The sequence below is a fragment of the Onychostruthus taczanowskii genome, unplaced genomic scaffold (genome assembly GCF_017590055.1).
Source record: "Onychostruthus taczanowskii isolate IOZ18803 unplaced genomic scaffold, ASM1759005v1 scaffold10, whole genome shotgun sequence".
NCBI lineage: Eukaryota > Metazoa > Chordata > Aves > Passeriformes > Passeridae > Onychostruthus > Onychostruthus taczanowskii.
In genome coordinates, this window is record NW_024496526.1 from 2,541,613 (window position 1) to 2,566,726 (window position 25,114).

The 25,114-nt window shown below is 53.1% G+C and overlaps 2 protein-coding genes across 2 annotated transcripts in view; both read left to right on the top strand.

Annotated features, from left to right (window-relative positions):
* The first annotated feature begins 4,587 nt into the window (after nucleotides 1–4,587).
* On the top strand, nucleotides 4,588–13,028 carry LOC121335786 (motor neuron and pancreas homeobox protein 1-like). Its single transcript, XM_041404269.1, has 3 exons — nucleotides 4,588–5,023; nucleotides 12,044–12,204; nucleotides 12,720–13,028. Exons 1-3 carry the CDS (start codon nucleotides 4,588–4,590, stop codon nucleotides 13,026–13,028), a joined length of 906 nt encoding a protein of 301 aa, XP_041260203.1.
* A 3,808-nt stretch (nucleotides 13,029–16,836) lies between these two features.
* The window catches only part of CFAP65 (cilia and flagella associated protein 65), a 31,004-nt gene continuing 22,726 nt past the window's right edge, over nucleotides 16,837–25,114 (top strand). Inside the window, exons 1-9 of the mRNA XM_041404000.1 lie at nucleotides 16,837–16,905; nucleotides 17,190–17,344; nucleotides 18,013–18,115; nucleotides 19,534–19,700; nucleotides 20,790–20,989; nucleotides 21,663–21,808; nucleotides 22,888–23,107; nucleotides 23,416–23,681; nucleotides 24,908–25,108. Of these exons, the coding sequence (XP_041259934.1) occupies nucleotides 16,837–16,905; nucleotides 17,190–17,344; nucleotides 18,013–18,115; nucleotides 19,534–19,700; nucleotides 20,790–20,989; nucleotides 21,663–21,808; nucleotides 22,888–23,107; nucleotides 23,416–23,681; nucleotides 24,908–25,108 (1,527 nt within the window). The remainder of the gene's footprint in view (nucleotides 16,906–17,189; nucleotides 17,345–18,012; nucleotides 18,116–19,533; nucleotides 19,701–20,789; nucleotides 20,990–21,662; nucleotides 21,809–22,887; nucleotides 23,108–23,415; nucleotides 23,682–24,907; nucleotides 25,109–25,114) is intronic.

Consider the following 25,114-nt stretch of genomic DNA (forward strand, 5'->3'; position numbering starts at 1 on the left):
CTCCTACAGCCTCTCTCATGGAGGAAGAGCTAGAAAAACACTTCTGAGCAGGCTTACATCCTGTCTCCAATATTTGTGGTGACTCCAGGCTGTATTTTTCCACTAGCTGGCTACAGACTTTAGAAAGGCACAAGATGACCTGAGGCACCAGGTCCAGAGCAGCGAGATCTCTGCTTCCTCAGAGATGCTTTAAACAAGATTGACACACCGTGGGTTTCTTATTGAGAAGTAATTTCTAAAGGTGGAAAGCTCTTGGGGCTGTGACCTGGTGAGTAGTTAATGCTTAGCAAACAGGTACAGCCATCCTGGAGACAAGACAGGGAGCTCTTTCAACACCTGAAAGCCTAAATGGCCTGGTTAGAAATCAGGGTTTCTGTCATCTCTCTGGGATGGGCTAAGCACTGATTCCTCAGTCTCTGTGTCAAAGGTAACTTCTATTGACTCAAGGCAGGAGGTGACCCAAAGCTGACAGAAGGACCTGGTGCTAAATTGTCTGCCTAGGAAAGTCCAAAATGAAAGGTTAGGTGAAAATCAAGACACCCCAGCATGGGTCATGTCATATATTGTGTGTGGGATGAAGACTCGATCCTGGGAAAATGGAAGTCTGGTCCCAGTTGGGAATTTTTTTATCAGGGTATGGATTTTCCTCGGCACCCTTGGCTTTGATCTTGGGGCAGTTGGATTTGCTGAGGGACATTACGTTGCTTCCCAAGGTGATACTGAGGAAGTAGTGGGGCTGTAAAACTGAACTGTGCTCCCAAATACTACCTGTGATCCCCGTGGCTTGTTTCTGAGAGCTCAGGAACTGCTGGCAACAAATTGGGGAAGTATGTGAAGTGCTGTTGGTAGTGTTGTGGGACTCTAGGGCTGCTGAAAACTTGTGTACGCCAGACCTGGCTGTCTTTGGTGGCCGTGTGGGGGTTTGTCCTTTAGTTTTATTCCTGGTGCTTGACCTTACATGGATGGGAGTCACTATGGAGTCAATTCACTGGAGCCTGTGGACACAGTAAAGAGCTCTAGTTGTCTAGCTGTGTACCTTCCCCACTGCAGTAAAAGGCTTTGCAGGGCTCATGTGTACCTGCAGGGCTGCTGCTGTGAGTGCTGCTTTCAGGCCACTGACGGGGGACTGAGCTCTCAATGTCCAGCTGAGACACAGCCAGAAAATTCCCCCCAAAACACCTAGTCAGATGAAAGAATCCCAGGAAGCTCTGTGCTGTGTGAACACTCCTGGTGATGCCCATTGCCCAGCGTGGGATGCTCTGATCAGGGTCTGCCCCAGAGAGGGGGAGGAACTCTGGGGAGGGAGAGTTCCTCTTCTCCCTCCCCAGAGTTGAGGGAGTTGAGGAACTTTGCTGTTGCCTGGGTAGCATGGACCTCTTGCTGGTCTGCACTTTCTGGACAGAAATAGTCTGAGTGGTTAAAAGTGGAGGTACTTTCAGGGCACACTGAACACGAGGTGCATCAGGCAGGGGACAAATGGACATGTTCATGGGGTAGGTTTTAGCACAGAGGAGCTGTGGGGGGACTGGGAGCAATATGATGCTGACTGGGAACATATCCCCTTGAACTCCACCTCTTGAACATCCTGAACTGTGGTGGTTTCCTGGGAGAGTTTCTGTCCATAGGGCCCTGAACCCTCAAACTGGAGATGTTTCTCTGGCTGGTATCTTGGGGTCTGCCACCTGTGGCTGATGTTCAGGGTTGCCTTACACCCTCCTGTGGAGGAGGGATGCTGGGCAGAGGTGAGGGACCAGGCCACAGTCACATTCACTTATTACAATCCTCTGATTTAGTTAGCAACCAGGTGAGCTGTCACTGGAGGATCTGATGGATGGGAAAGAGAGTTCCCTCCTTCCTGAGGCGGGAAATGAAGCTAATCAGACCTCGGACACCTTAATCCAGCTCTGATCTGATTAATGACCCTGAAGACTGTGAACTCATCAGCACCCTGGCATCTATCACTGCCTTGCATCCTGCCCCTTCTGCTGTCCACCAGCCAGCCCAGCTCTTCTGCACACAGCCGTGGACACCATCTCTCTGCCCTGCGTGTCGTGGGCTGTGTGCCAGCTGCTGTGGTCCTGGACAACCCTCTTGTAGGGTCTCAGGGTCTGCTCCAAATATCACCACTCATCATCCCTCCATGATTTCTCTAGATTTCTTTATTCAGGTATCTCCAAATAAAGAAATAAGCCAGGTTCTACAGCTCTGTCAGCAAAGATTTCTTGCTTGTGCAATTCAAAGGCTGCAGCTCGGCTGGTTGCACTTGCATCACCCTGCCATCAGTGAATTGGGCACTAGCATGAGCTGCTGATCCTTGGGAGAGTCGCTTGTCTTTGGAAAACCTCCTTGGGTTTTGTAGGGAACTTCCATGAGGACAGTAAGGCTGTGACTAAGAGCTGTGACCCAGACCCCTCATTCAGGCTCTCCTCCCACAGCCTGAGCTATACACTGGGTACAGTCACAAATGGTCTCAGGGCTCACCAGGCGTTACCTGGGCTGCCTGCCTGCCTGCCTGTTACCCCACGGGGGTGATTGAGGTGGTGATTTCTCTGCCCAGTCTCTGCTCCAGGTCTCAAAGCACATTCTCTGTACAGAGCTAACAAACCATTGCAATCCTTGAAGGCAGTCCTGAGGGCTCAGGTGAGGAAGTGATGGCTCCCTCCTTCCCATGCAGGCTATTGACCTGCAGTGGAAGGCTTGTCCTTCCTTCACTGTGCTCTCTGTTCCCTGGATATTTCTTGTAGCTTTCCCCTGTGCTAGGGAGTCTGTCTGCTCCGTTCCTCCCCAGGTCTTGTCCCATCTATGCCTGCTGCTTGGCTGTGCTGGCACTTCCCATGGGGGGCAGAGAGTTCTTGGTGTCCTTTTGCTTGTGGGGACATTGGCTTGTGTCCTGGGAAAGCAGAGGGGGATGGAGTGGGGGGAGAAGAGGGGAGACCTACAGCCTCCCTGATGACAGACAGGTTGGAGCAGCAGGCACAGCTGAGCTGAGGGGAAAGGGGCTTTCCATGAGGCTAATTCCTGCCCTTCTGTTTCCCAGGGAGGCATTTGGCAAAGGGATATTGTGTGTTTTCCCACAGAAGGATCTTGGGCCACTCAGTGAAGCTGTTTGGTGCTGGGCTCAGGCAATGGAAGGAAGAAGTTGTTGCACACATTGGACCTTTGCAGCTCCTTTCATCAGGGTGTGTGTGTGCAGGGAGATCAGCAGGCAGCATACCAGACTCTGTTGGTGCTGGGAAGAGAAGTCCCTGGGGTTACTGAACAGAGAAAGCAGAGAAGGCTGAGGAAGGCCCAGTATGGTCCTGCCTTTCTCCTCTCTGGGCATCTCCTTGCCACCTCTGTGACACACAGGATTCAGTGTGGTGGACCCATCTCTTGCTCAGGGAATAGAACAGTGCTGGAAATGCTGAAGGGACAAGAAATACAGGGACAGAGATTTCCTTCAGCCATTATTATATTTAGACAGGGCAATAGCAGCTGCCCTACTCCTCTTCCTAAGAGCAGGACCCACCACAGGGTACAAAAAATCAGAGGCTTGTGTCACTGTGTCAGAGGACACAAAAAAGTGGGAACCAGAGACACACAGGTACAGACCCTTAATGACAGAGATTCCTAAAGCACTCAGATGCACTTTGCCTCTCCCTGAAGGCCAGTGCCAGGGGATCTGGACCAGCTCTGCTCCTGCTTACCCACCATTCCCAGACCAGCCAAAGTTTTCCTCTCCGTCCTTTCCAGGTGTTATTCTCTAAGCTGTGTCTTGCCTAGGAAAGGTGAGACCAGGCAAATGAGTAACAATCTGCCTGTATGCACCTGCTGGGTTGCATCTTGGACAGACATGGGTGACGGAGGGTGCTGGTCCTTTGTGTGTCCAGCTCAGGCCTGTTGATCTCCCTGGATCGCAGCAGTGCAATGGGAAACAGCACAGCTGGGCACAGGATCCCAGAGCACAGGATGCAGAGGAGCCTGCTGGTGAGCGAGCGCCTCTCCTGCCCTCCCAGCTGTGCACTCTGCCCTCCAGGTGCCTGGGGGCTCCACGGCAGCACTGGAGCCCAGCAGGGCTTTGCCTACATGTGCTGAAGTCTGTCTGTCTCTCCAGATCTCCTCCAGTTGCTGCAACCACAGACCTGCTTCCCTGCCATGGGGCGCTGGATCAGGATGATGGGCTCAGCGCCCTGCGTGGGTCCTGGCGGCTGGGGGACCGCTGGCTGTGGAGGGGCTGGGGAAGGGGCAGAGTAGCCCGAGTCAGTCCCCGGCGTTTGCCCACAGCCGCGTCCGGGGGCTGCGGCAGCCGGGGGAGGGCGGCCGGTGTGGAGGGCGGCGGGGCGGGGGTCCGGAGCGGAGCCAATGGGGAGCAGGGGTAGGTGGAGAGGGGGTTAAAACCCACCCCAGTGCCGTCGGGCGAGCGAGTGCCCGGGAGGCGGAGCGGAGAGGAGGGCTGCCCTCGAGGGCAGCCCCGCTGAGCGCGGCGCGGCCCCGCGGGTGAATGCCCGCCGGTGCCGGGGCTCGCCCGGGGCTGGCCGGCCGGGCTGTGCCCTGGCAGGGGAGCGGTGGGGCGCCGGAGGGCTCGACGGCTCCGCACGGGGCAGGGCCATGCACAAGCCCATGGAGAAGTCCCAAAACTTCCGCATCGAAGCGCTGCTGGCCGAAGAGCCGGCGCGGAGCGCCTCCCCGCCGGGGCTGAGCCCCGGGAGCCCCGCGTCGAGCCCCGGCCCCGCCGGGCGCTCCGACACCCCCTCACCGCGGGCGCCCCCGGCCGCTGCGCCCCTCGCCCCGGCCGGCTTCGTCCCCAAGCCCGGCTTGCTGCATCTCTCTGGCCCCGGGCTCGGCGCCCTGCCGGCCCTTTACCCTCCCGCCGTGTACCCGCTCCCGAGCCTGGGGGGCCAGCACCCCGCGTTCGCCTACACCGGCATCCCGCACCTGCCGCCGCCCGGCGCAGAGCACCTGAAGGCGGCCGTGGCCGGCTCCTTCCCGCTGGAGCACTGGATCCGAGCCGGGATGCTGGTGCCGAGGCTCTCCGACTTCAATGGTGAGTGACCCGGGACCGACCCTCCCGTCGGGCGGAACACGGCTCTGGGCGCTCCAACCCCCGGGGGCAAGAGCAGGGTGCGGGTTCCCTTTGACAGCCCGGGACTGAGCTTTCCCGGCCCCACCCCTTCGAGGCCCTCCGGTGGTGCGGGTCGGGAGCCCGCAGGGACACTGAGCCCTCCGCGCTGACCCCGGTGCGTGGCTCTCTCTGTACCCAGACCCTCTTCCTAGCCCGGCAGGGCTGGGGTGGGGAGGCCGGGTGTCCCACTGCTGGGGAGAATCTGACTGGCCCTCCGGAGACCTCCGAGGGCTGGAGGACCTGGGGAACAGATCCGAAGGGCAAAGTCTCGCCTTATGCCGGCCCGGTGTTCCGGAACAGCCACAAAAAGCACTGCCCACGCCGCTGCGGGCAGAGCCGGACCGCGCCTACCCAGGCTGCTGGCCCCGCACGGTGCCGCGGGTTCCTGCGGGCCGGGAAGGAAACGAAAAGAAAGGAACGGCGGCAAAAACCTGCACTGGGAAACGAATAAATCCCTCCCGGCGCGGCTGGGAACGAATCCGCCCCGGTCCTGCTGGATGCGCGGCCGGATCGGGCCCCGCCATCGGCGCTCCGGTCCTGCTCGCCCCGTGGCCGTGAGGGCCCGGTGAGCTCGTGCCTGGCGGCAGCTGCGGGAACCGGGCGGCCCCGCGGTGTGCTCGGCCCCAGCCCTGTCCCGGTCCCTCCGGGGCTGCGGGCAGGCACCGGACCCCGCACGGCTGCGGTGGGTCCTGCAGGGCACGGACGGAGCAAGAGCTGACTTCAGGCGCTGGTCCCGATGGGGTCTGGCACCCCTGGCAGCGTGCCCTGTGCTCCTCAGTGCAAAGATGGGCATTAAACCGAGAGTGACTGGTTAATAAAGCCCTGTCAGTGTATCCAGATTTGTTAGCCGAGCGTAAAAAAAAAAAAAAAAAAAATCTAAAAATTTGGAAGCCCATTTGCAAAATAATAATAATTTTAAAAGGCTGGATAAACAACAGTGCAAAAAATACAGATAATTACTTGAAAAAAAAAATCACATTTATTACTCCTATCTCAAACTGTTCCTGGTCAGGTTAAAGGGAAACAGGCTGGTTTTTTTTCCCACACCGTCTCCCTTTACCTGGCTTTCCTTAGACTTTAGGAAGGATCCATCTGTGAATCTAGAGGTGTAGAATAAGCCTGCAGTGCTATGGGTTACATACAGTCTTCAAAGATGTCACTAAGACAAGAAAAAAAAATCTTGATTAGTTAGAAGTCTTCATTATTTATTACATCTTTCTGCTCCTCTGCCGAGGCCATGTTATCTTTGAAAGGTCTGGGTTTCTTGGTCTGTCTCAGCATCCTGGTAGCTTCATACAGGGCTGTGTTTCACCATAGTGGGAATGCTCCTCTGCATCTGATCCTGTATCCCAGCTTCTGGCTGGGATAACAGAGATATTTGTACATCAGCCCCATTCCTTTCAAAAGCAGGATATTGATCTTCAGCTGGTTGTATCCAAAACCTCACCAAAAGGAAACAAATCCCAAGTTATTGGCATGAGAACAACTTGCTCTGCAGAATGTGCTGGACCAGAATGTCAGTGGGTCTTGTGGGAAACACTGAGCAGAGCTCCTATGGAAGTTCAGAGGGGAGAAAAGCAATTTCTGACCCAAGTGTTACTTATCTGGGTTCTGGAGATCCCAAAGCAGGGTAGACACGTGGAGGTGTAATAAGGATGCAGCAAAAGCTGCCAAAACTGTGAATTTTTTAATCAGGATGACCACTGCCTCAGTCCATGTCCTTACTAAAAGGTGTTCCAAATTGCAGGGAGGCCTTTGCAGTGGGGATTCTTTCTCTCCAGAGTGTCTTGTCAAATACTTCAGCAATTCTTCTGCTGTGCAGAAGAGAACCTTATCCATCTTCACATCCTTATTTCTGTCCACTGCTAACCTTAGGGTTCTCAAGTGTGTCTTCAGCCCTTGCTCCTGTGGGTTCACTGGAGCTCTGAAATCAGGGTCATTTGCAGCATGCCTTCTCCTTGTACTCACCAGGACTGGCTCCAGCTGCAGGCTGTGCCTGTGTGTGGGCTCAGATTGCCCCAGTGTGCTGGCCATGCTGGGGCAATCTGAGCATGATTTCCAATCGTGAGGGACAGGAAAGGGCACCTGATTAGGATGTGCTGCCTCCACAGCCCTTCCTCATCTCTCTGAGGAGGGTGGTGGTCTGAGGGACAGGATTAGGATTGGAAATCATGCTCTGATTAGGATGTGCTGCCTCCACAGCCCTTCCTCATCTCTCTGAGGAGGGTGGTGGTCTGGGCAGGAACTTTCCTTCCATTGCTGGCACAGGGCTCCTGGGCTGCCTGTAGTTTGTGGGAGCCCCTGTCCCACAGCCCAGCCTAGACAGACAGCTGGACGGACCTGCCTGGCTGAAGTTTCCAGAGTGACCAAGTACCAAGTGTCAGGGATGCTGGTGCCAGTCGTGTTTAACTCTCCCAGGAGCAGTGGACAGATGGCTGTAAGAGATGAATCTGAAAGCCTTCTAGAACATATTATGGATCATTCCAGGAGGTGATCGCCCTTGGGATTTATTTAAAAGGAATTCCAGGAGTAAATTCTGGAATAAATTCTTTGGGTGCATGTGTAGCTATGTTTTGCAGGTGTGGTCTGGTTCAATCTCCTGAGGACAGTCAGGAAGGGGGAAGCAGCAAGACAGCCCATGAACTGTAAGCTCTGTGGGTATTCATTGCACACATTCCCCCTGCTATCACCTGTGTCTGGGGAGGTGGGATGCCAGGGAAGTGGTCTGAGACAGTTGGTACCCCCAGGGGCCTGGGCTCAGTGAGAGCAGTGCCCTGCTTGAGGCAGGGTGAGTGCCTCCCTCTCCAGCTGCCTGTGCAGAGCCGCACGCGGTGCCTGGCTCTCTGCTGCAATGCGGACTGAGGGGGCTGTGCAAGGCCTGGGTGCAGGAGCAGGCGTGCCCTTGCTGCAGCAACAGGGATGCTGCCTGCCCAGGTTCTGCTATCCCCAGCCTGGATCCCTGTCCTGGGGCTTTGAGCACCTTCTGAACCACCCAGGGGTAGCATTTGGCACTGCAATGCCAGGCCTGTTAGTTTTTTGGGGAGCTTTGTTTTATTTGCCTTGTTTGTCAGTGTGGTGCAGTGGTGGGAGCCAGTGCAGAGACCCACTGCAGCTGAGAGCTGTAGAAGTGGGGAGCAGTGACATACAGCTGTAGATTCTCAGGGAGAGCAAAGGATCCTCTCCGAGGGATCCGGTGCTTAGATGGCTTTCCTCGCACACCACTTCATTGCATCACCCACTCACTAACTTGATGGTCTGGAGCCCAGATCAGATCCTGCCCATGATGGCAGAGAGCTTGCTGATGGGCTGTGCAGGGATAGGAGAGCAGGCAGGATAACTCTTATAAAATTGTGCAAAAAGCAATGCCTTCCAAGGCTCACCAGGTGTACAGTGGTCTGGTGTCCGCTGGAAATCTGGGCTGGGAAACAGCTGGCAAGCAGCAATGGAAATTTAGTGGTGGAGCAAGCAAGGGGCTTGCAGAGGTAGCAAGTGCCCTTACTCATGATGCCCCACTGATAATGGCCAGGGCTGCTGGCAGGTCAGAAGAAGCCTCTGGTGATGGCCATGATGCTGAAGCTACCTCCATCTCTTCCAGCTCTGACATCTAGAAAAACACCTAAAGCAGTCAGGGTGTTAATTTCCTCTCCTTTATCTGCCAGACCACAAAGTTAAGTGAACTATAGTTAAACAAACCAAATTAAAAACAAGTGAGTTAATATCAACCTAGGATTACCCCTGTTATCAAGTAGGCGGAACTGTATCAAATAAACCAACAATTCTTTATAAGCTTTATCTAATTATCCAGGAGGCAGCTGCCTTGCAGAGCTCCTGGCCTCAGACTCAGAGGGCATTCCTGGCCCCAGGCCAAGCAATTTATTTACTGATACTGCAGCCAGATGCCAGGCACCCATCAGGGGGTCCAAGCCCTGCCAGGCTGAGGGATGTTGAGACAAGCTCTGATCCTGGATGGAGTGGTGGAGGAGGTGGCTGAGCAGAAAACAAATCCTTTGGCAAGCAAAGATGTGACACTGGGGCAGTCACTGGTCTTCTGGTAGGAGCTGGATAAGATGGAGAACCTTCCCAAAGGGTAGTACTTTCTGAGATGCTGATTGTGATAGGGATGGGTTCATAGTTTGGTTGAGTGGAGAAGGTAAGCCCTGGAGGCATGCTTGCTGTGCACCCCTCGGGAGGATTCTTTGTCCGTGTGGCAGCCTGTCACAGGACAGGGAGGGATGGGACTCAGCAGAGCATGCTGGCAGTCTCAGCTTCTACCTCCTTCCTTTTTTCTTTTCCCAGTGAGAATCTGTGTATCCTCTTCTGCCATACTCTCCACACAAAAGAGCTAGAGCCCTTTGGGAAAGGTAACAGCAGAGCTGATGCCAGAGATGTTGATCATTCATGTCCATGAAAGCCTGCTGCTGTGGGTGGCTGAAGGTCAGCTGCATTGCCTTGGGCTTACTCCACCTGGTGTGGAGGCCAAATCTTGAACAAGTCACATTGGGGAGCAGTGGTGATGGATAATTATAGCTGCTGAAGGATTGTCAGAGGATGTCACAGATAAGGTGGCCAGCCACACTCTGTAGGCTGGGCACTGGACTGGTGGTGGCTCAGGCTGTCTGACAGCATGACAGAGGGGTTTGAGGATTGGGTTTGGTGTTGGGGTTTTTTTGTCAGCACTGGGGCAGGAGGCAGGGTGAGTTTCCAAGGAAGTCAGGCTCTGTACAATATTTGTAATAGGCACACTGCACTGCAACTGAATTGGACACGGAGAAGGAGGAATCAGGGCTGGCAGCAGGGCCATGCTCCAGAAATCAGTCCCGTGGATTGTTAGTAATTTGGGATATATCCTGTATGGATTTATTTGACTTTTGGACAAACGTTCTGTTCTTCTTTTACCTGCTAGACCAAGCAGTCCTCAGCAGCTCACCTGGGGAAAAGTGAGTCTCTTGAGAGAGTGTTGTCAAAGCAGGCTGCCTTCCAGGCTCCTCTGAAGCTGGACAGACCAAACTTGCATTGCTTTTAGCATTGAGATTCTTCTGTGAGGCACTTCTGTGCCTCTGCTCTTCCTGCATCTGGTTTTAGTCTGGTCACATATGACCTTCTAGAGGAGGCACAGAGGAGTCTTTCAGGTTGATCTGAAGGATTTCTGTGCTCCTTGGAACCAGGACACAATGCCTTCAGAGCTGAGCCCTGGACTCTCCACTTTGGAGTGCAGAATTCAGACTGGGAATATGATATATCTTGACTCCTGGACCCTCCAGCTCCAGAAAGCACAGAACTCCTGGATTATTGGATGCTGAGAGGGCACAACATCTTCCCTTCTCTTTCCCCAAAACATTTTCTACAGACCATGCTCAGAAAGAGGAACTGCTCCGAGGGGCTCTTCCCTGACCTGGTACAGCAAACTGCACAGTGTAGCCTCATTGCAAAGAGGGATTCTGGGGCTCCAGATGCTCCAGCCACCCTCCTGTCTCTGTCAGCAAAGGAGGCTCACTGGGATCCAGAGTCTTTGGGCTCGACACTGCCTGGGGCTTCTTTGTGTTGTGCCCCCACCAACATAATGAATTTCCCCTCCAGTTGTCTCTGATGCATCTTTGGCCTTTCCCTCCCCGAGGAGCTGCAAAGGGTGTTGGCTTGGGCTGCCCCATCCCTGCAGATGCTAGTTCCCATAAAACCTCCTTTTCTTAGCCTGAGGAAGCCTTTGCAGACCTGTTTGGTCCCATGTCTCCATGGAGGATTTGTACGGCCAGAGCATCCACAGCCAGTCAGAGCCCAGATGCCAAACTCTGCAGAGCTGAGACATCTCTCATCTGTATTTGTCCTGGAAATCTTTTGAACCTCTCATTCGGTTTTAGCCTTGAATATGTTTCATATGCAAAGTAATACATCCTGTCAGAATCATTGGCACAGTGTGCCTCTGTTCAGTCAGTCCCTCGTTTAACTGGCCAGTGGCTACAAGGTGGGTTCCAGAGACTGTCTCTCCTAGCACTGAGGGGCTACAGGCAGAAGAAGGGACTGTGTCCATCCTGCTCCCATGAGGCATTTGCACAACCCTAGCCCAGCCTGTGTTCCATCTGTTTGACCCAGCATCCAGGTACTTGGGATCAAACCTGTGTTGTGATCAGTTAATGGCTCTTTCATAAATTCCTGCCTCATGCGTCATCGCTGTGTTTGTGAAGGGCTTGGTGGACACCTCAGGAGATGGGCAGGTTGGGATCAAAGCTGGAATCTGGGGGAGATAACATGAATGGTGCCCCATGCCCAGCGAAGTGGGTGAGTTGGAGTGGCCCTTGCCAAGCACGGCACACTTTTGGTGCCAGGATGCTCCAGGATCTTGTTGCCCAAGATGGTTCAGCAGGGATGTGCCAAGGTCCTTTTGCATTAGTGCCCACCACCACCACTTTCCCCCTCCTCCCCCACGCCCCTCCCTGCTGCTCCAGCACCTTATTCCCAGCTGCAAACCCCTGGGTTTGATTGCCGCTGTGGTGCTGGGAGAAGCAGTAAAAGCTGAACCCCAGGGGGACAATAAAGCCAGTGGAGAGGAGATAAGCAAGGATCAAACAGAGTGCGGCAGCCACCCCATGCTGGACTCTGAAAGGTCCCTTTGTTCTGCTGCCTCCTGATGCAGTGCCGCTGTGCCTTCAAGGGCTGCAGGCGAGATAGCGGAGCTCACGGGCAGCCCCAGCACAGCCCCTGGCCGTTGAGCTGCCACCTGTGCGGCCCAGCAATAAAAAAAGAGAATTAATTTCAGTCACAGCACTGATCCCAGTTGTACACCGAGGCCTGATAACGTATCTCACTGGTTCCTATCAGGCAGTAAAGCCATTATTGGGGTGGGAGATGATGGAGACATTCACCTTCTTCCTCATCCTGGGTTTGCTGAGGGGTTGTGCCCCTACCAGTCTGCTGTCCCCTGACTCCCACCCACTGTCTGCTCCACAGCTGCCCCGCAGTCTGCTTTGATGGGGAAGTGCCGTCGGCCCCGCACAGCATTCACCAGCCAGCAGCTCCTGGAGCTGGAGAACCAGTTCAAGCTCAACAAGTATCTGTCCAGACCCAAGCGTTTTGAGGTGGCCACGTCGCTGATGCTCACTGAGACACAGGTACCTTGGCCCTGGGGGGATGGAGCGTTGCGCCGTGGAGCTGCCAGGGGGGCAAGGCAAGGTCATGGGCAGTGCTAATGCCATCAGCCCCACACCCCAGTGCTCCCATCAGTGCCCCTTCCAGGGCATCTTCTGCAGAGACCTGCCTGGTGGGCTCCAGCCTGTTCTCTTGTGGAGGGCACCCTAGAAACACTGCTCCTCTTTTCATGGCACCCCCAACTTGGGTTTCAGAGCCTTCCCATCCTTCAACGTGCTGTGGGAGGGGTCTTTTTGTGGGGGTAATATGAAAATGTACCTGTGCATATCCTTGGCTGGAGGCCGGATGGGGGAAAGGCAGCAGCCCACATTATTCCTCCCCCGTGACAACCTCATCCTCTTTGTACATAGTTGTAGCACCATGGGATTCCCCATAATGAAGAGGTTTTTGAGGGACCCTCCATGCAGGGAAGGCGAGGGGCTGAGTGGGGACAGGATGCAGCAGGGTAATCCTCTCCCCTGGGGCGTTCCCTTGGCAGGTGAAGATCTGGTTCCAGAACCGCCGCATGAAGTGGAAGCGGAGTCGCAAGGCCAAGGAGCAGGGGGCTCAGGTGGAGGCTGAGAAGCAACGAGGGCTCAGCAAGACCTGTGAGAAGCTGCTGCCCAGCGAGCCCCAGGGACAAGCTGCCGAAAGCCCCGAGTTCATGGGGCACAGCCCTGACTCGGGCTTCCTGCACTGCAGCACCGCCGAGCTGAGCTATGGCCCGGACTCGTCTTGCTCGGGGGGCGAGGAAGAGGAGGAGGACGAGATGGGTGCCACAGAGAGGAAGATTGGTTCTGTGTTGTGAAAGGCAAATGGAGCCAGCTGGGGAGAGGGGCCAGGCTGTGTTTTGGGGGTTCTCTTTGCTGGCAGACACAGACTGTGCCTGGAAGGAGCAGGGGGCTGCAGGGCACCTGCCACCCTTTAACTTATGTATGTTTGGATCCTATTTAACTTGTAATTATTCCTCTGTGTGTATCTGGAGGAGTCCCTAGATCCCTCCCCTATAAAGCTGTTATCTGGATGCCTGTGCTTTTCCTTAGGGGACAGGAAAATCCCCTGTCCTGCTACTCTGCTGTCCTACCAAGTTTCTGGGGAAAAAGGTGGGGAGAGCAAACTTGGACAGCTGGCAGCCTGTTGGCACAGCTGGAAGAGAGACCCAGACTCTTCTTTGACTGCTCTGCCACTTGCCTACAGATCTGACAGCGCCTGGAGCAGCACATCCAATGTGGTCCCAGCTTGTCCTTCCCCTTCGTGGCATGAAGAGCTGAGAAGGATGCCCAGGTTGCATGCCAGCCTGCCTTGCCTCCTCCTGCAGCAGTACATCCCTGGCAGGGTCTGTGCTTTGCAGGGCAAAACTGTCTGGGAAGCAAAGCTGATGCTGTTTTCCGTGCTGCAATTAGCCTGCTTGCATTGGTGTGGCATTGTCCCAAATAAACGGGGGGGAGGGAGGCAGGAAAGTGCTCAGGCTGTAAAGGATCAGTGCTGTGGTGAGCTCCCCTTTTCCCAAGGTGATGCTTAACCTCTCTTAGGTTATTTTCTGGGCTTGTTTCATTATGCTCTTGGGATCTTGCTCACTCTGAGTGGGCTGAAATCAACCCTTGGTGCCAGGATGATGACTGACACCCTCTACAACTTCCCTAGAAATGCTAGGGGTAAGCACTGACTCCCCATAAGTAAGCAGGCTGCCCATGTCCTCACAGGATGCTGGAGGGTCCTGGAAGGCCCTATAGATCTGCCATGCTTCTTGTGCCTTACTGTCTCTCCCCTTGGGGTGCCGAGGTGGCCGTGAAGGCAGCGGGGGCAGCCCTGCTTCACCACTCCAGTGCCCCAGGAGCTGCAGGGGTGGAGCAGGCTGGGCCATTCCCAGACAGACCATGATGTCCCTCCTGTCCCCCTCTCTGCCTGAGAGTGGCAGGGAGGGCTGTCTGCCCCGGGACTCGTGGTGGGGGTGGGAATTGCTGAAGCACAGCAGCCCCTGTGGGATCCTGGCCATCTCTGGCAGCCAGTGCTGGAAGGGACAGGTGAGCGTTGGTGCGGGGCTGGCACACATCGCAAGGCTGGGGAAAGCCTGTCAGTGTCTGGGCAGGGGGACAGATGTGATGGTTTTGGGACGGAGGGGTGGGCAGGGGAAGCAGGTGACACGAGAGAGGAGCATGGAGACGGACGGGCGGATGGACGACGGTCCTGTGCAGGGGGACAGTGACCCGCAGTGGCTGCTGGCAGCTCGGCAGTTTCTCCCTGGGTACATGGCATCCTCACTGCCCAGGTTCCCTCTCCCCAGGCAGTCCATCTCAAGACACGCCGGTGTCCAGACCCCTGGGATTGCCCAGTGGGGTGCTCTGGTTCTGGGGAGGCTGCAGCCCTTGCTCCAAGGGGTAGGTATGAGCTAGGATAGCAGCAGGTGCCAGGAGCCTGCCGTGGTTGGTGTAACGTGGGGCAAGAGAGAAATAAAGGTGGTGTGTGCGGGGGAAGCATGAAAGGATGGCACCTAATTCCCTGCCATTGCTCCAGGAGAGCTGTGCCAGCTCCCTGCAAAAACACAGGGCACAGGAATGCTGGCACCTACCAGCCCATGGCTGCAGGAGCATGAGGGCCAAAGATATTTATCACCTGATGTGCAACCTGGCTCAGCAGGAGACCACAGGGAGTGCCACACACTGGAGCAGGGCTGAAACGGGGGGACAGGAATGGTAGAGGCAGAGACGAAAAGGCAAGAAGGAAAGCAACAAAAGTGCCAGGAAGGAGGAGGGGAGCTGAAGGCATGTCACAGGCTTAAAACGTTCACCTTGATGGGCCGTGACAGGTTTAATTTGCAGAGTACAATCATTAAAGTGATGGATGGGAGGCGTTCATCTCGCGCCTGGTGCACTCAGGCCCACCGTGGCTGCAGGAGGGTTTGTTTTGTTGCTGTTATTTATGAGGTTGTTTCTGGAGGAGCCAGGCACTCATCCAGAGCTAGGGGGACAAAGGAGGGGACACAACTGATGCTGGAAGAGTTCGAGTGCTGATTTACAGCTGAGCTGCTTAGCTGGATGACTCATTTGTAAACATCGACAAATGCCATTAAAGCTGCATCTCCTTCCTGCCTCTGCCCGGGCACCCTCCCTGTGTGGTTTGATGCAGCCAGCCCCACTCTCCACCACAGCTGCCTGTGCATCCCGGAGGCGCTGTCTGTCCCTCCCCACCGGAAAAATGAAGGTCCTGTCTCCTTGAGGGTCACGCAGGGCACTGGGAAGATGCAGGACTGTCCCATGGGGGTGGTGGTGCCCCATGAGAATGGCACCTGATGGGCTCATGCAGCCAGGGCTCCCCACCCTCTGTGCCTTTGCTGGTCTGGGCCCCATAACTATTTTGGCAATGATAACCACTTGTTACTTGTGCCACCAAGGCTCCAAGGAGCTTAGGGTGAGCTGGCCCCATTAAGGTGTCACTCCATCCCTATGAGAGCACTCTCCAGCCTGCTGCAGCCTGCGACCCCTTGCCACCCTGCAATCCCCGCACTGTCCTCACTCATCCATCCCATGTACTCACGGAATCCACGGCCCCTCTTTGCTGGCTCAGCTTTATGCTGCCGTCCCCCTCCTCACTAATCCTCAACACCCCTCGCCCCATGCTCTCTCCTGCATCCCTGTATCCCGGTATCCCTGCATCCTTCCCTGTTCCACCCGCCCTCCTCCATCTCCTTGCCCATGAGCGTCCCATCTGCCCCTAATCTCTATCTCCCCCCTGCACCCCTGAGAACCCCTCACCGGCCTCCTTCACCGCTCCGTGCTCTCCTGCCCCGCCTGTCCGCGCCCTCTCCCTGCGCCGCTCCCGTTCCATCTCCCGGTCCCTGCGCGTCCCTCCGCCGCCCCCTGGCGGCCGCCGCTGCCCGCGCGGATTGGCCCGAGGCGGCCGCCGTCGTCTCTCCGCGAGCCGCTGCAACCGCGTCCGGTCTCCACGGCAACGCGGGCCGGCCCGCGCGGCGCCGAGCGGTCGGCACCGGCACCGGCACCGAGGTGCCCCGGGCTCCCGGTGCTTTAGGGAGCCGGGCTGGGATCGAGGGAGCCGGGCTGGTGGTGACTCGTGTCCCGAGCTTCTGCTCCGCTGCGGGGGCAAGCAGGGTCATGATGGAGCGGGCTGTCCCCAGGGAGCTGGGCAGGCGCTCGCTGAGGGAACAGGGCCCTGCCAGGAGCGGGCTGTCCCCAGGGAGCTGGGCAGGCGCTCGCTGAGGGAACAGGGCCCTGCCAGGAGCGGGCTGTCCCCAGGGAGCTGGGCAGGCGCTCGCTGAGGGAACAGGGCCCTGCCACCCTGATCCGTACGGGGCTCGAGGGGCCAGGCCACAGAGCACAGCCCTGCTGTGCGGGGCTCCGTGGGCCGATAGTGGGCAGGGCTGTGCTGCCCCGCAGGGGCTGGGCTGTGGCCCACAGGTCATGGGGACAGCCGTGCTTTCCGGAGAGGGCTGCACCCAGCTGGGGACACAGCGGGGGCTGCTCCCCTGCGGGGAGGGGGCTCAGCGCCACCAGGAGCCTGAGCAGGGGCGTGGGGTGGCTGGGAGTGCCCGGCTCCTGGCAGCAAAGGCTTTGTGGGTGCGGGAGCAGCGCGTGTGAGGACTTTTCCCTCTTGTTTCTCAGATGCTTGCTCAGACGCATGACGAGCTCCGAAACTCTGACTCTTTTCGAAAAAATGGCTATGGCAGGAAGGTGAGCGGATGAGCAGAGAGTGCTGTTGACTTGGGTGGGTTGTCTGGCAGGCAGGGAGAGGAGAGAAACAAAAAAACGTCCTTCGTCACAATTTTTAGTATCTGCTGTTTGGGCTGTGGCCAGGAGGTGTCCTCTTTGGACTCCAGAGCAGGACTTTTGGAGACTCGTGGAGTTTTGCCGCGGGGTGGCTCCTCTTATCCAGAGTCAGAAACCCTGAGCCTAGAGAAAGGGCTGTTTGTTTGAGTGATTTCTCCTCCCTTCCTCCCAAACTGCTACTCCCTAAGGTGTCTGCAAGAGAGGCAAAGAAGAAGAAAGTCGTATTCTGTGGCATTGAGGTGCCTGAAACACTCAGTTGGCATGACTGGGAACTTGGAAAAGAGACAATCAAACACCTGACCTTGAAAAATGTTCATGGGAGAGCCCAGAAGCTGAGTTACAGGTGCGTGGGAAGTTTGTTTGTCCTTTGTACTGCTAACGCTCTCTCTGCATCTTCACTCCCCCTGCTGTATCAGTCACGTCTGAACCTTTTCTCAGATTCACCTTCCCTCTCTCCCCTTGAGTGCTGTGCTGGAGACAATGTGTGCACCCTTATGTTGCAGGACAGAAACCTGCTAATTCAGAAACACAGGCCTTGTTCCTGGCAGAAGTCTGTTAAATGAAATGCCTTGTTTTAAATTCTGTTTTGCTGATACTTCTGTCTGTGAGGCATTTCCAGTCTAGTGAGATTTTAATTGTGGATGCATGCCAGCCAGTCACTAGTGTGACCTAAAACCATTGCTCCCGGAGTCCCTCTGGGTGCTGAGCCATTCCAGCAGTCCCTGTGACCCTCCCTGCTCTGAAACTCAAATGTGTCTGTCCTATGTATTTTGTTCATACCCATGTCCTGAAAACATAAAATATTGTTCAAGGAAGGGGTACTTAGAGCTGGGAATAGGTTCTCAGGACACCTGGGTTCTGTCCCTCTCTTTTGCTACCAAAGTACCCTTGGGGTCCAGTGTGTAAAGTGCTTCTAAATTGTGGGGTCTGGAGGTGTTGGTTATTCTCTTTTCTGCTAACTTAAGCTGCCCACCCTCAGACAAAATCTCTTGTTTTGATTTTGTTGTCTAGAGCTCCTTCCACGCCATTCTTCTTCACTGTTTTCCCGCAGCCGATTACTCTGAGCCCTGGTATGTCTGTAAGTCTGCCCGTCATTTTCCGGCCCAGTGAGAAGGTAAAGCAGCAACATCACAACTGCCCTCAGTGCTCAGGCTGCATTCTGGGCAACAGCAGCGGGCCTCTGCCTCTCTTGTCCTTTCTTTTTGTTTTCACTTGAATGCATGAGTCCTTGGGGAAATTCTCGCTTAGAAGGAGTAGGCAGAATGACCTTCCTGATCTGTCCCCATCTTCATTACCCGAGGGAGCCCTAATCCCTGACTTCTCTGCAGAAGTTATGAGAGGAATCCTCACAGAAAGTATTATTCCCAGTTTTTCATGTAGTACTTCTGCCTTTCAGCTCAGTAAGATAAAGTGCTTGAACTGTCCACCCCTGGTTTGATCCCAAAAAAACACCTCTGGGTGGTTTTAGTGCAGAACCTTGAGTTAAGTGGCTCACTTTCTGCCTTCCTACAGGAGACTCCTGAGCCTCTACATTCGAGGGCTACCAGTTTTTTCAAGGGATATGTCAGGGGCCACCCTTCTTTAGGATGGAGGGTGTTTCTGTAAGCTTTATTTTAAACAGCAATGATTCTTTTCATCCAGACCCTTTTCTTATTTTTCAGGTTGTTTGTAGTGTCTGTCTTGGCTCTGAGTGTTGATCTCTGGCTCTTGTCGATAGCTGTGTGTCTTTGATGTGTATCTCTGTCCTAGCCATAGAGCATGGTCATTGGACAGATTCCCAATACCCTGCTCTCTTAGTATCATGATTTTCTGATGACTGTTCAGTGTTCCCTTTATGAAATAAGCTGCTGGCCTTGTTCCATTTTCAGTGAATAGTTTGTCTGCAGCACATCAATTGCTAAATCAGGAGGCTGCCTTTCTTAGAGAGAGCAAGGACTGTGTGTGCTGCAGTGTCCAAGGGCTCTCCTTACCTGTATAAGTGTTACTCAGGAGGGATGACAAATGGGAAGCATAGAAAACACATATCTTTCAATTCCTTCTATCTTGGCTTGTTTAGCAGATGTCCTGAGGCTATTTCTACACAGTGCTGTCAATGCTGCATCTTTAAGTTTTGTGTTATCTGCTTGGATCTCTAGCTGACAAAGCATTTAATGAAAAATTGATACTTCTGTGCTCAAAGAAATGGTGTACATGCTTCAGTTCAGCTGAACTGGGATCTTGAAAATACTGAAAGAAATCTATCTGCCTGAAACAAACCGGGTGAAACTAATGTGGCCTTCAACTGCTCTTCATGAGAGTATTTGTGTGTTCTCTGACACAGGAGTATGCTTGAGTACCTTCCACACTGCCTGCCTTTTCTGAGTGATTCCTATGCTCTCTGTCCTGCACAGAGGCCTCCACTGGTGCCTCTGTTGCCAGCATTTTTTTCCCCAACCCTTGCAGTGGTGAAGGTGACAGGTGTTCATGGGGGAGCTGCAGCACCTGCAAGGTGGAATCCATCTAACTGCTGTCTCCCTTTGCTTCTCTGTGCAGAGGGATTATGAAGACAACATCCTCTTAAAGAAAGCTGAGGGCGAGTTCTCTGTGACCCTGCATGCTCTGCTTCCACGCTTCTGTCTGTCCGTCCCGGCCGCTGTCCAGCTGCCTGTCTGTGCTGTCCACAGTGCTACAGAGGCGGCGTTTCCTGTGTGCAACGTTGGGTGAGTGAGAGGTGGCTAAGCAGACACTCTTTCTGTTTTGCCAGGTGTTTTGCCACTTTCTTGGACTCTCCAGCGAATGCAGCTCATTCCAGTGGTTATTAGTTCTGTTGGCTGCCTTAACAACAGGCAACTCTGCCTTCCCTAAAGTCTTGGCAGAAAAGGCAGCAGAATGGTAGTAGAGGTCATTGTGGGCACATCTTGGCATCTCACATCTGTTTGTTGCCAGCACAGGCAGAGAACAATTCATACACAGGAACTAGGTGGGGACAAGCACAGAACATCCCACATTCACTGGAGAGGCCTGGGCTTCCATTTAACTGAAGGCAGCCTGCCCAGCATGAACAGGGAGAGATGAGCTACCAGCTGGAAACATTTTAGTCATTTAGGAGCAAGGATGCTCCCAGTTACCAAGGTTTGTCCTATTTTAATGAGGAAGGTCAGTAGTGTAGAAAGGAATGCAGTGAAGTTCCCAGGCAAGGAGGAGGTGTACCTCCAACCAAGTGATTCCAGCCATTTCAAGTGTTTCAGTCTCCACTTGGAGAAATAATTTGCTACAAGTGATAGGCCCAGGATGTTGGAGGATAGGGATGGTATCAGCACACATCTTAGATCAATAAAATAGAAAAAGCTGATGGCATATCATGTTCTTTGCAGAAATCAAACAAACAAAGGGTTTTCTAGAAAATTTAATAAGGTATTAGGGAAATGGCTCAATCCTCTTTTCTCACCTGAGCATATAACACAGGAACAAATAGTCATTTAAATTAAGCAGCTGCAAATTTAGATACAGTAAAAGCAAATATTTAATTGTGGAACTGATTTGCTTGCTATCACCTAATAGTCATTAATAAAGTTCTTAGCTGTAATAACTAAGATTCATTAGGGTGTGAACAGAGCATTTGCAGAGACTAGGGACAAATTTCTTCACAGCATCACATATTTGTCCAGCTGCATTTGGGGTTCTTCCATTCAGCACTGGTTGCTTCACATCCTAACTGAATAACCCATTGGGAAAGGCCCACCCTATGCATGATTGCACAGGCAGCAAATGATCCATTGATCTGCTTAAAATGTGTCTCCATTTCCTAGTGATCTCGGTAGCATCTTTACCTGGGAGACTTCAAGTCCTTTCTCCATGGATCCTGAACGTGGCACACTGAACCCAGGTGCTGAGTGCATGGTCAAGGTGATCTTCCAGCCCGAGGTGGCTGGGGTGCATTATGCAGCAGCAACATGCTGGTTTGGAGGTGAAGTGAAAGAAAAGAGGACAATCATGCTAAAAGCCCTAGGTGAGTCCTTCTTGCATTTAACCCTCAAAGAAATGTGTATTACCCCTAACTCTGGAGTAGCATTCCACAGGGATACATAGAGGGCTTGCATTCTGAGGCTCTGCCACACTTGGCTCAACCCAGTGATGAGCAAGTGAAGCCCACAGTTTGAAAGTGGCCTGTGGAATTCTGTAATGTACTTTTGCCAATTTGGAAGTGTTATCTGAAGAGACAGAGGGTCCAATATGCCCTGTGGCATGTTTTGGCCAAACCAGCATTTTTAAGGCCTGCTTATGTTGACAGGGGGGAAGAAATGAGAGGAATTCACTGGAAAAAGCCTCCACAAAGTCCTGGCTTTGTCTGCACTCAGTGTCTCCTGTCTGTCCCTGCTAGACAGAGAAGCAGAGGGAAATTTCTAAAGCTTTCTTGATGCAAGCTAAAATAAGCAATGATTTCATTAGCAAGTGCATGCCTGAAGTGACTTGTATGGCCACTGACAAACAAAAAATGTGATTCTGAGTTAAGTAAATTAGATCTAGAAGGGAGTTTATGTGGTTCAAAGCAGGGCCAACTTTGAAGGTAGATCTAACTTCAGAGTTATCTGAGGTTCTTCCTTGTCCAGTTGAGTGTTGAACATTCAAGAGTAGAGGTTCCACCTGTCTTTTCTAATCCAGTATACTATTCTCTTTAACAGCCAAATACCCCTGCCTGTGTGTGAACGTGACAGGAAAGAAGTCAGAAGATGTACAGCCTGAAAAGTTTCAAGATGTCCTGTGTTTTGGATCAGTACCAGTGGGGACAACTGTGGAGAAGTCTGTGGAAATCTTCAACATGTCTGTGGTATGGGGAGAAGAAGATTGACTTCTTGTGAGAAGCTGGCAAGCTGACACATTTCCCTGGCTTATGTGGTCTTGTGTATCTCCCTTAATGCTGTGAAAATAACCTAAGTGTGAATGTGAATGAAGCAGAGGTGATGAGCCTTCCCATGCCATTCACCCTTGCCTTCCAGCTACAGTGCAAGCAACTTAGCCATTTGCAGCATGGTAATGCAGTTTCCCCCTGCTTCCCTTCTGTGCTTAGTCCAGATCATCAGGTCCTTTGCATCCTGCAGCTCTCCTGCCCACTCTGGACAAGTCCATCAATCCTGTGTGGCAGTTGTGTCAGTCTCTAATTGGTGTGTGCGTGTCCCAGGCAACTGATGGATCTTCCGCTGCCCTCTGTGGATTGCAGCCCAGTGAATTGTTCAAAAGTCAAATGGATTTGAGCACTTGTTACCTGTGCCAGCTCAGCCCATCCCAGCCTCTTAAGTGATGGATGTACTCAGAGACTGCTGACATAGATGACAGCAATGCTGACTCCTCCACAGGCCCTGCAGCTTGGGAGTGGGAAAGACACACTCATTTTTGTACTGTTATTATTCACACTGCAGGTGTGCTCAGCATTGCCAGGCAAGAATCAGAACAGTTTTTTAAAGGGTCTTGAGTAAGGTGTCAGAGCACCAGCTTTGTTTTTTTGGGAAAAGAAGACCCATAAACAGGGTAGAACTGTGGATAGAGGGAAATAAGTTACCTGCCTGCATGTTCCCCTGGTCACAGCAGTCATTTATGCTTTTTTGGCCCCATGGGACACCTTGAGCCATCTTTCCACCTACCAGGAGGGGCATTCCAACCCCAGAGCTCACCAGGAGTTTTGCTGCAGCCTGCTGATTTCTGAGCATGTTGAGGGAGCTTGTTGCCACCTGTTCTCCATCAGAACAAGATGGCAGAGGTTTGCTGCACAGTGGTTCTGTGGTGGCCTTGGTGTTCTTGGTGGTGTTCAGCACTGCTGAAAACTACAGTTCTTACCTGATTAGTGTCCTTCATTCAGCCATCCTGGCTCATGTTGGCTCCTTTGTTAACCTGTTGCTTTTCTACTTGTAGGTTGATGCACCATGTGAAATAAAACGAGCAGAAGACCCTCTTCGTGGTTATGTTTTCTCCTGTGATGTGTCCCATGATGTTGTCCCTGCCAAAGGGAAGTTGGTCTTGTGGATACGGTTTCAGCCCCAAGTAGTAGGAGAGCACAGTACTGACTATTTCACTATCACATCTGCTGGATGCCACTTGAAGACTGTTCTGAAAGTGGTTGGCTCATGTAAAGGTACCAAAGCCTTTCCCATTTCTCCCTGTCAGCTTCTCTGGAGGGAAAAGGTTAGTGCTTGGGGAAGGACTTGAAGTTATCATAGCCTGAAGTCGCAGACTAAACTCCTGCTGGGATCTGTCTGTCCCTACTGGGACCTATACTTGCTTGACTGCTTTAAGTGAATGTCCAATTGTTTGCTAGGATGAGTAGGTTTTCTGAGGAGTTTAATCTGTTTGGGAATATCAGTTAAGTGCAGCAGTGTCTTGTGACATGTTGGAAGAAACAGCTATCACAGGTCCAGGATCTTATCTTGCATGTTGTGCCAGGTCCTTCCGTGACCCTGCACCAGCATTCTGTGGACTTTGACTGGATCAATCTTGGAGAAAGTTTGATGCGGACACTGAAAATCAGCAACACGTCAGATGTCCCAGCCTATTATCAGTTTGATATTGATTGCAAAGGGAGCGTCTTCTCCTTGGATCGGCCCTGCGGAGTCTTGGAGGGTGGAACAACACTGACACTGAAGGTGACCTTTCGACCTGCTCACCCGATGAACTATCACCGCAGAGTCGCGTGCCTCGTCCACCACCAGGTACGGGAGGCAAAGGGTGGTTTCATTGCTGTGATACTTTAGAGGCATCTTCAGTGTAATCCAACAGGACTGACCTGTCTCACTTAGTGGTCCCTGCAAATCTCTTCCCACTGCATTTTCATGGAGAACTATCATAGAATCATTAAGATTGGAAAAGACCTCTAAGATCATTGAGTCCAACCGTTAACCCAGCACTGCCAAGTACACCACTAACCATGTCCCCAAGTGCCACATCTGCATGTCTTTTAAATACCTCCAGGGATGATGATTTAACTACATCCCTGGGCAGCCTGGGGTGACAACCATTTTGGTGAACAAATTTTTCCCATTATCCAATCTAACCACTGCCCAAACACAACTTGAGGTCATTTCCTCTTGTCCTATCACATCTTACCTGGGAGAAGAGACCAGCTTCCACATAGCTACACCCTCCTTTCACGTAGTTGCAGAGAGCAATAAAATTCCCCCTGAGCCTTTTTTTTTCCCCAGGCTAAACACCCCCAACTCCCTTTCCCATTCCTCATAAGATTTGTGCTCTAGACCCCTCACCAGCTTCATTGCCCTTCTCTGGACACGCTTCAGCTCCTCAATGTTTTTCTTGTACTGAGGGGTGCAAAACTGAACTGATAGTAGTCAAGATACAGTCTCACAATTGCTGAGTGCAGGGGGACAATCACTGCCCTGGTCCTGCTGGCCACACTATTTTTGATACAAGCCAGGATGCCCTTGACCTTCTTGGCCACCCAGGCATACACTGGCTCATGTTCAGTTGTTGTCAGCCATCACCCACAGGTGCTTTTCTGATGAACAACTTTCCAACCACTCTGCCCTAAGCCTGTAATGCTGCCTGGGGTTATTGTGACCCAAGTGCAGGACCTGGACTCTTGTTAAGCAGAATCCCGATGGTGCAGGTTCCTATCAGCACTAGGATGTGGACAGTCAGTAATGCCTGTGGATAGAGTGAGGTGCATCCTCTGTGGCTCTTGTCCGTTTAGGTCTCTCTCCTAACTTCGGCTGCATAGCTGTGCACTGAGTGCCTTCAATTTTCACTCCAATTTCAAGAAAGTTCTTGTCTCACATTGAGACATAAAGTAAATGGTAGCCTAAAACTGCAGATGCTAAGCCTTTCCCAGCATGGTTATAGAAGTGAGGTACTGGTATGGTGAAACTCTCAAAGCAATCACAGGACAGTTTATTTCTTATTATCCTGTCTTGTGTTTTCCCAGGAACCCCTGTATGTGGACTTTTTTGGTACCTGCCATTCAGACACAGCTAAGCCAGCCACCCTTCAGAAAAGACACCTCTCCTGGTACCGAACCAACATGGTGAGGGGACTGACCTTCTACGCCCCTGATATCCTGAGTGAAATGCTGAAGGATGGGAAGTTGCAGATGGATGAAAAGGGAGCCCTCATGCTGCCCCCTGAGGTATGA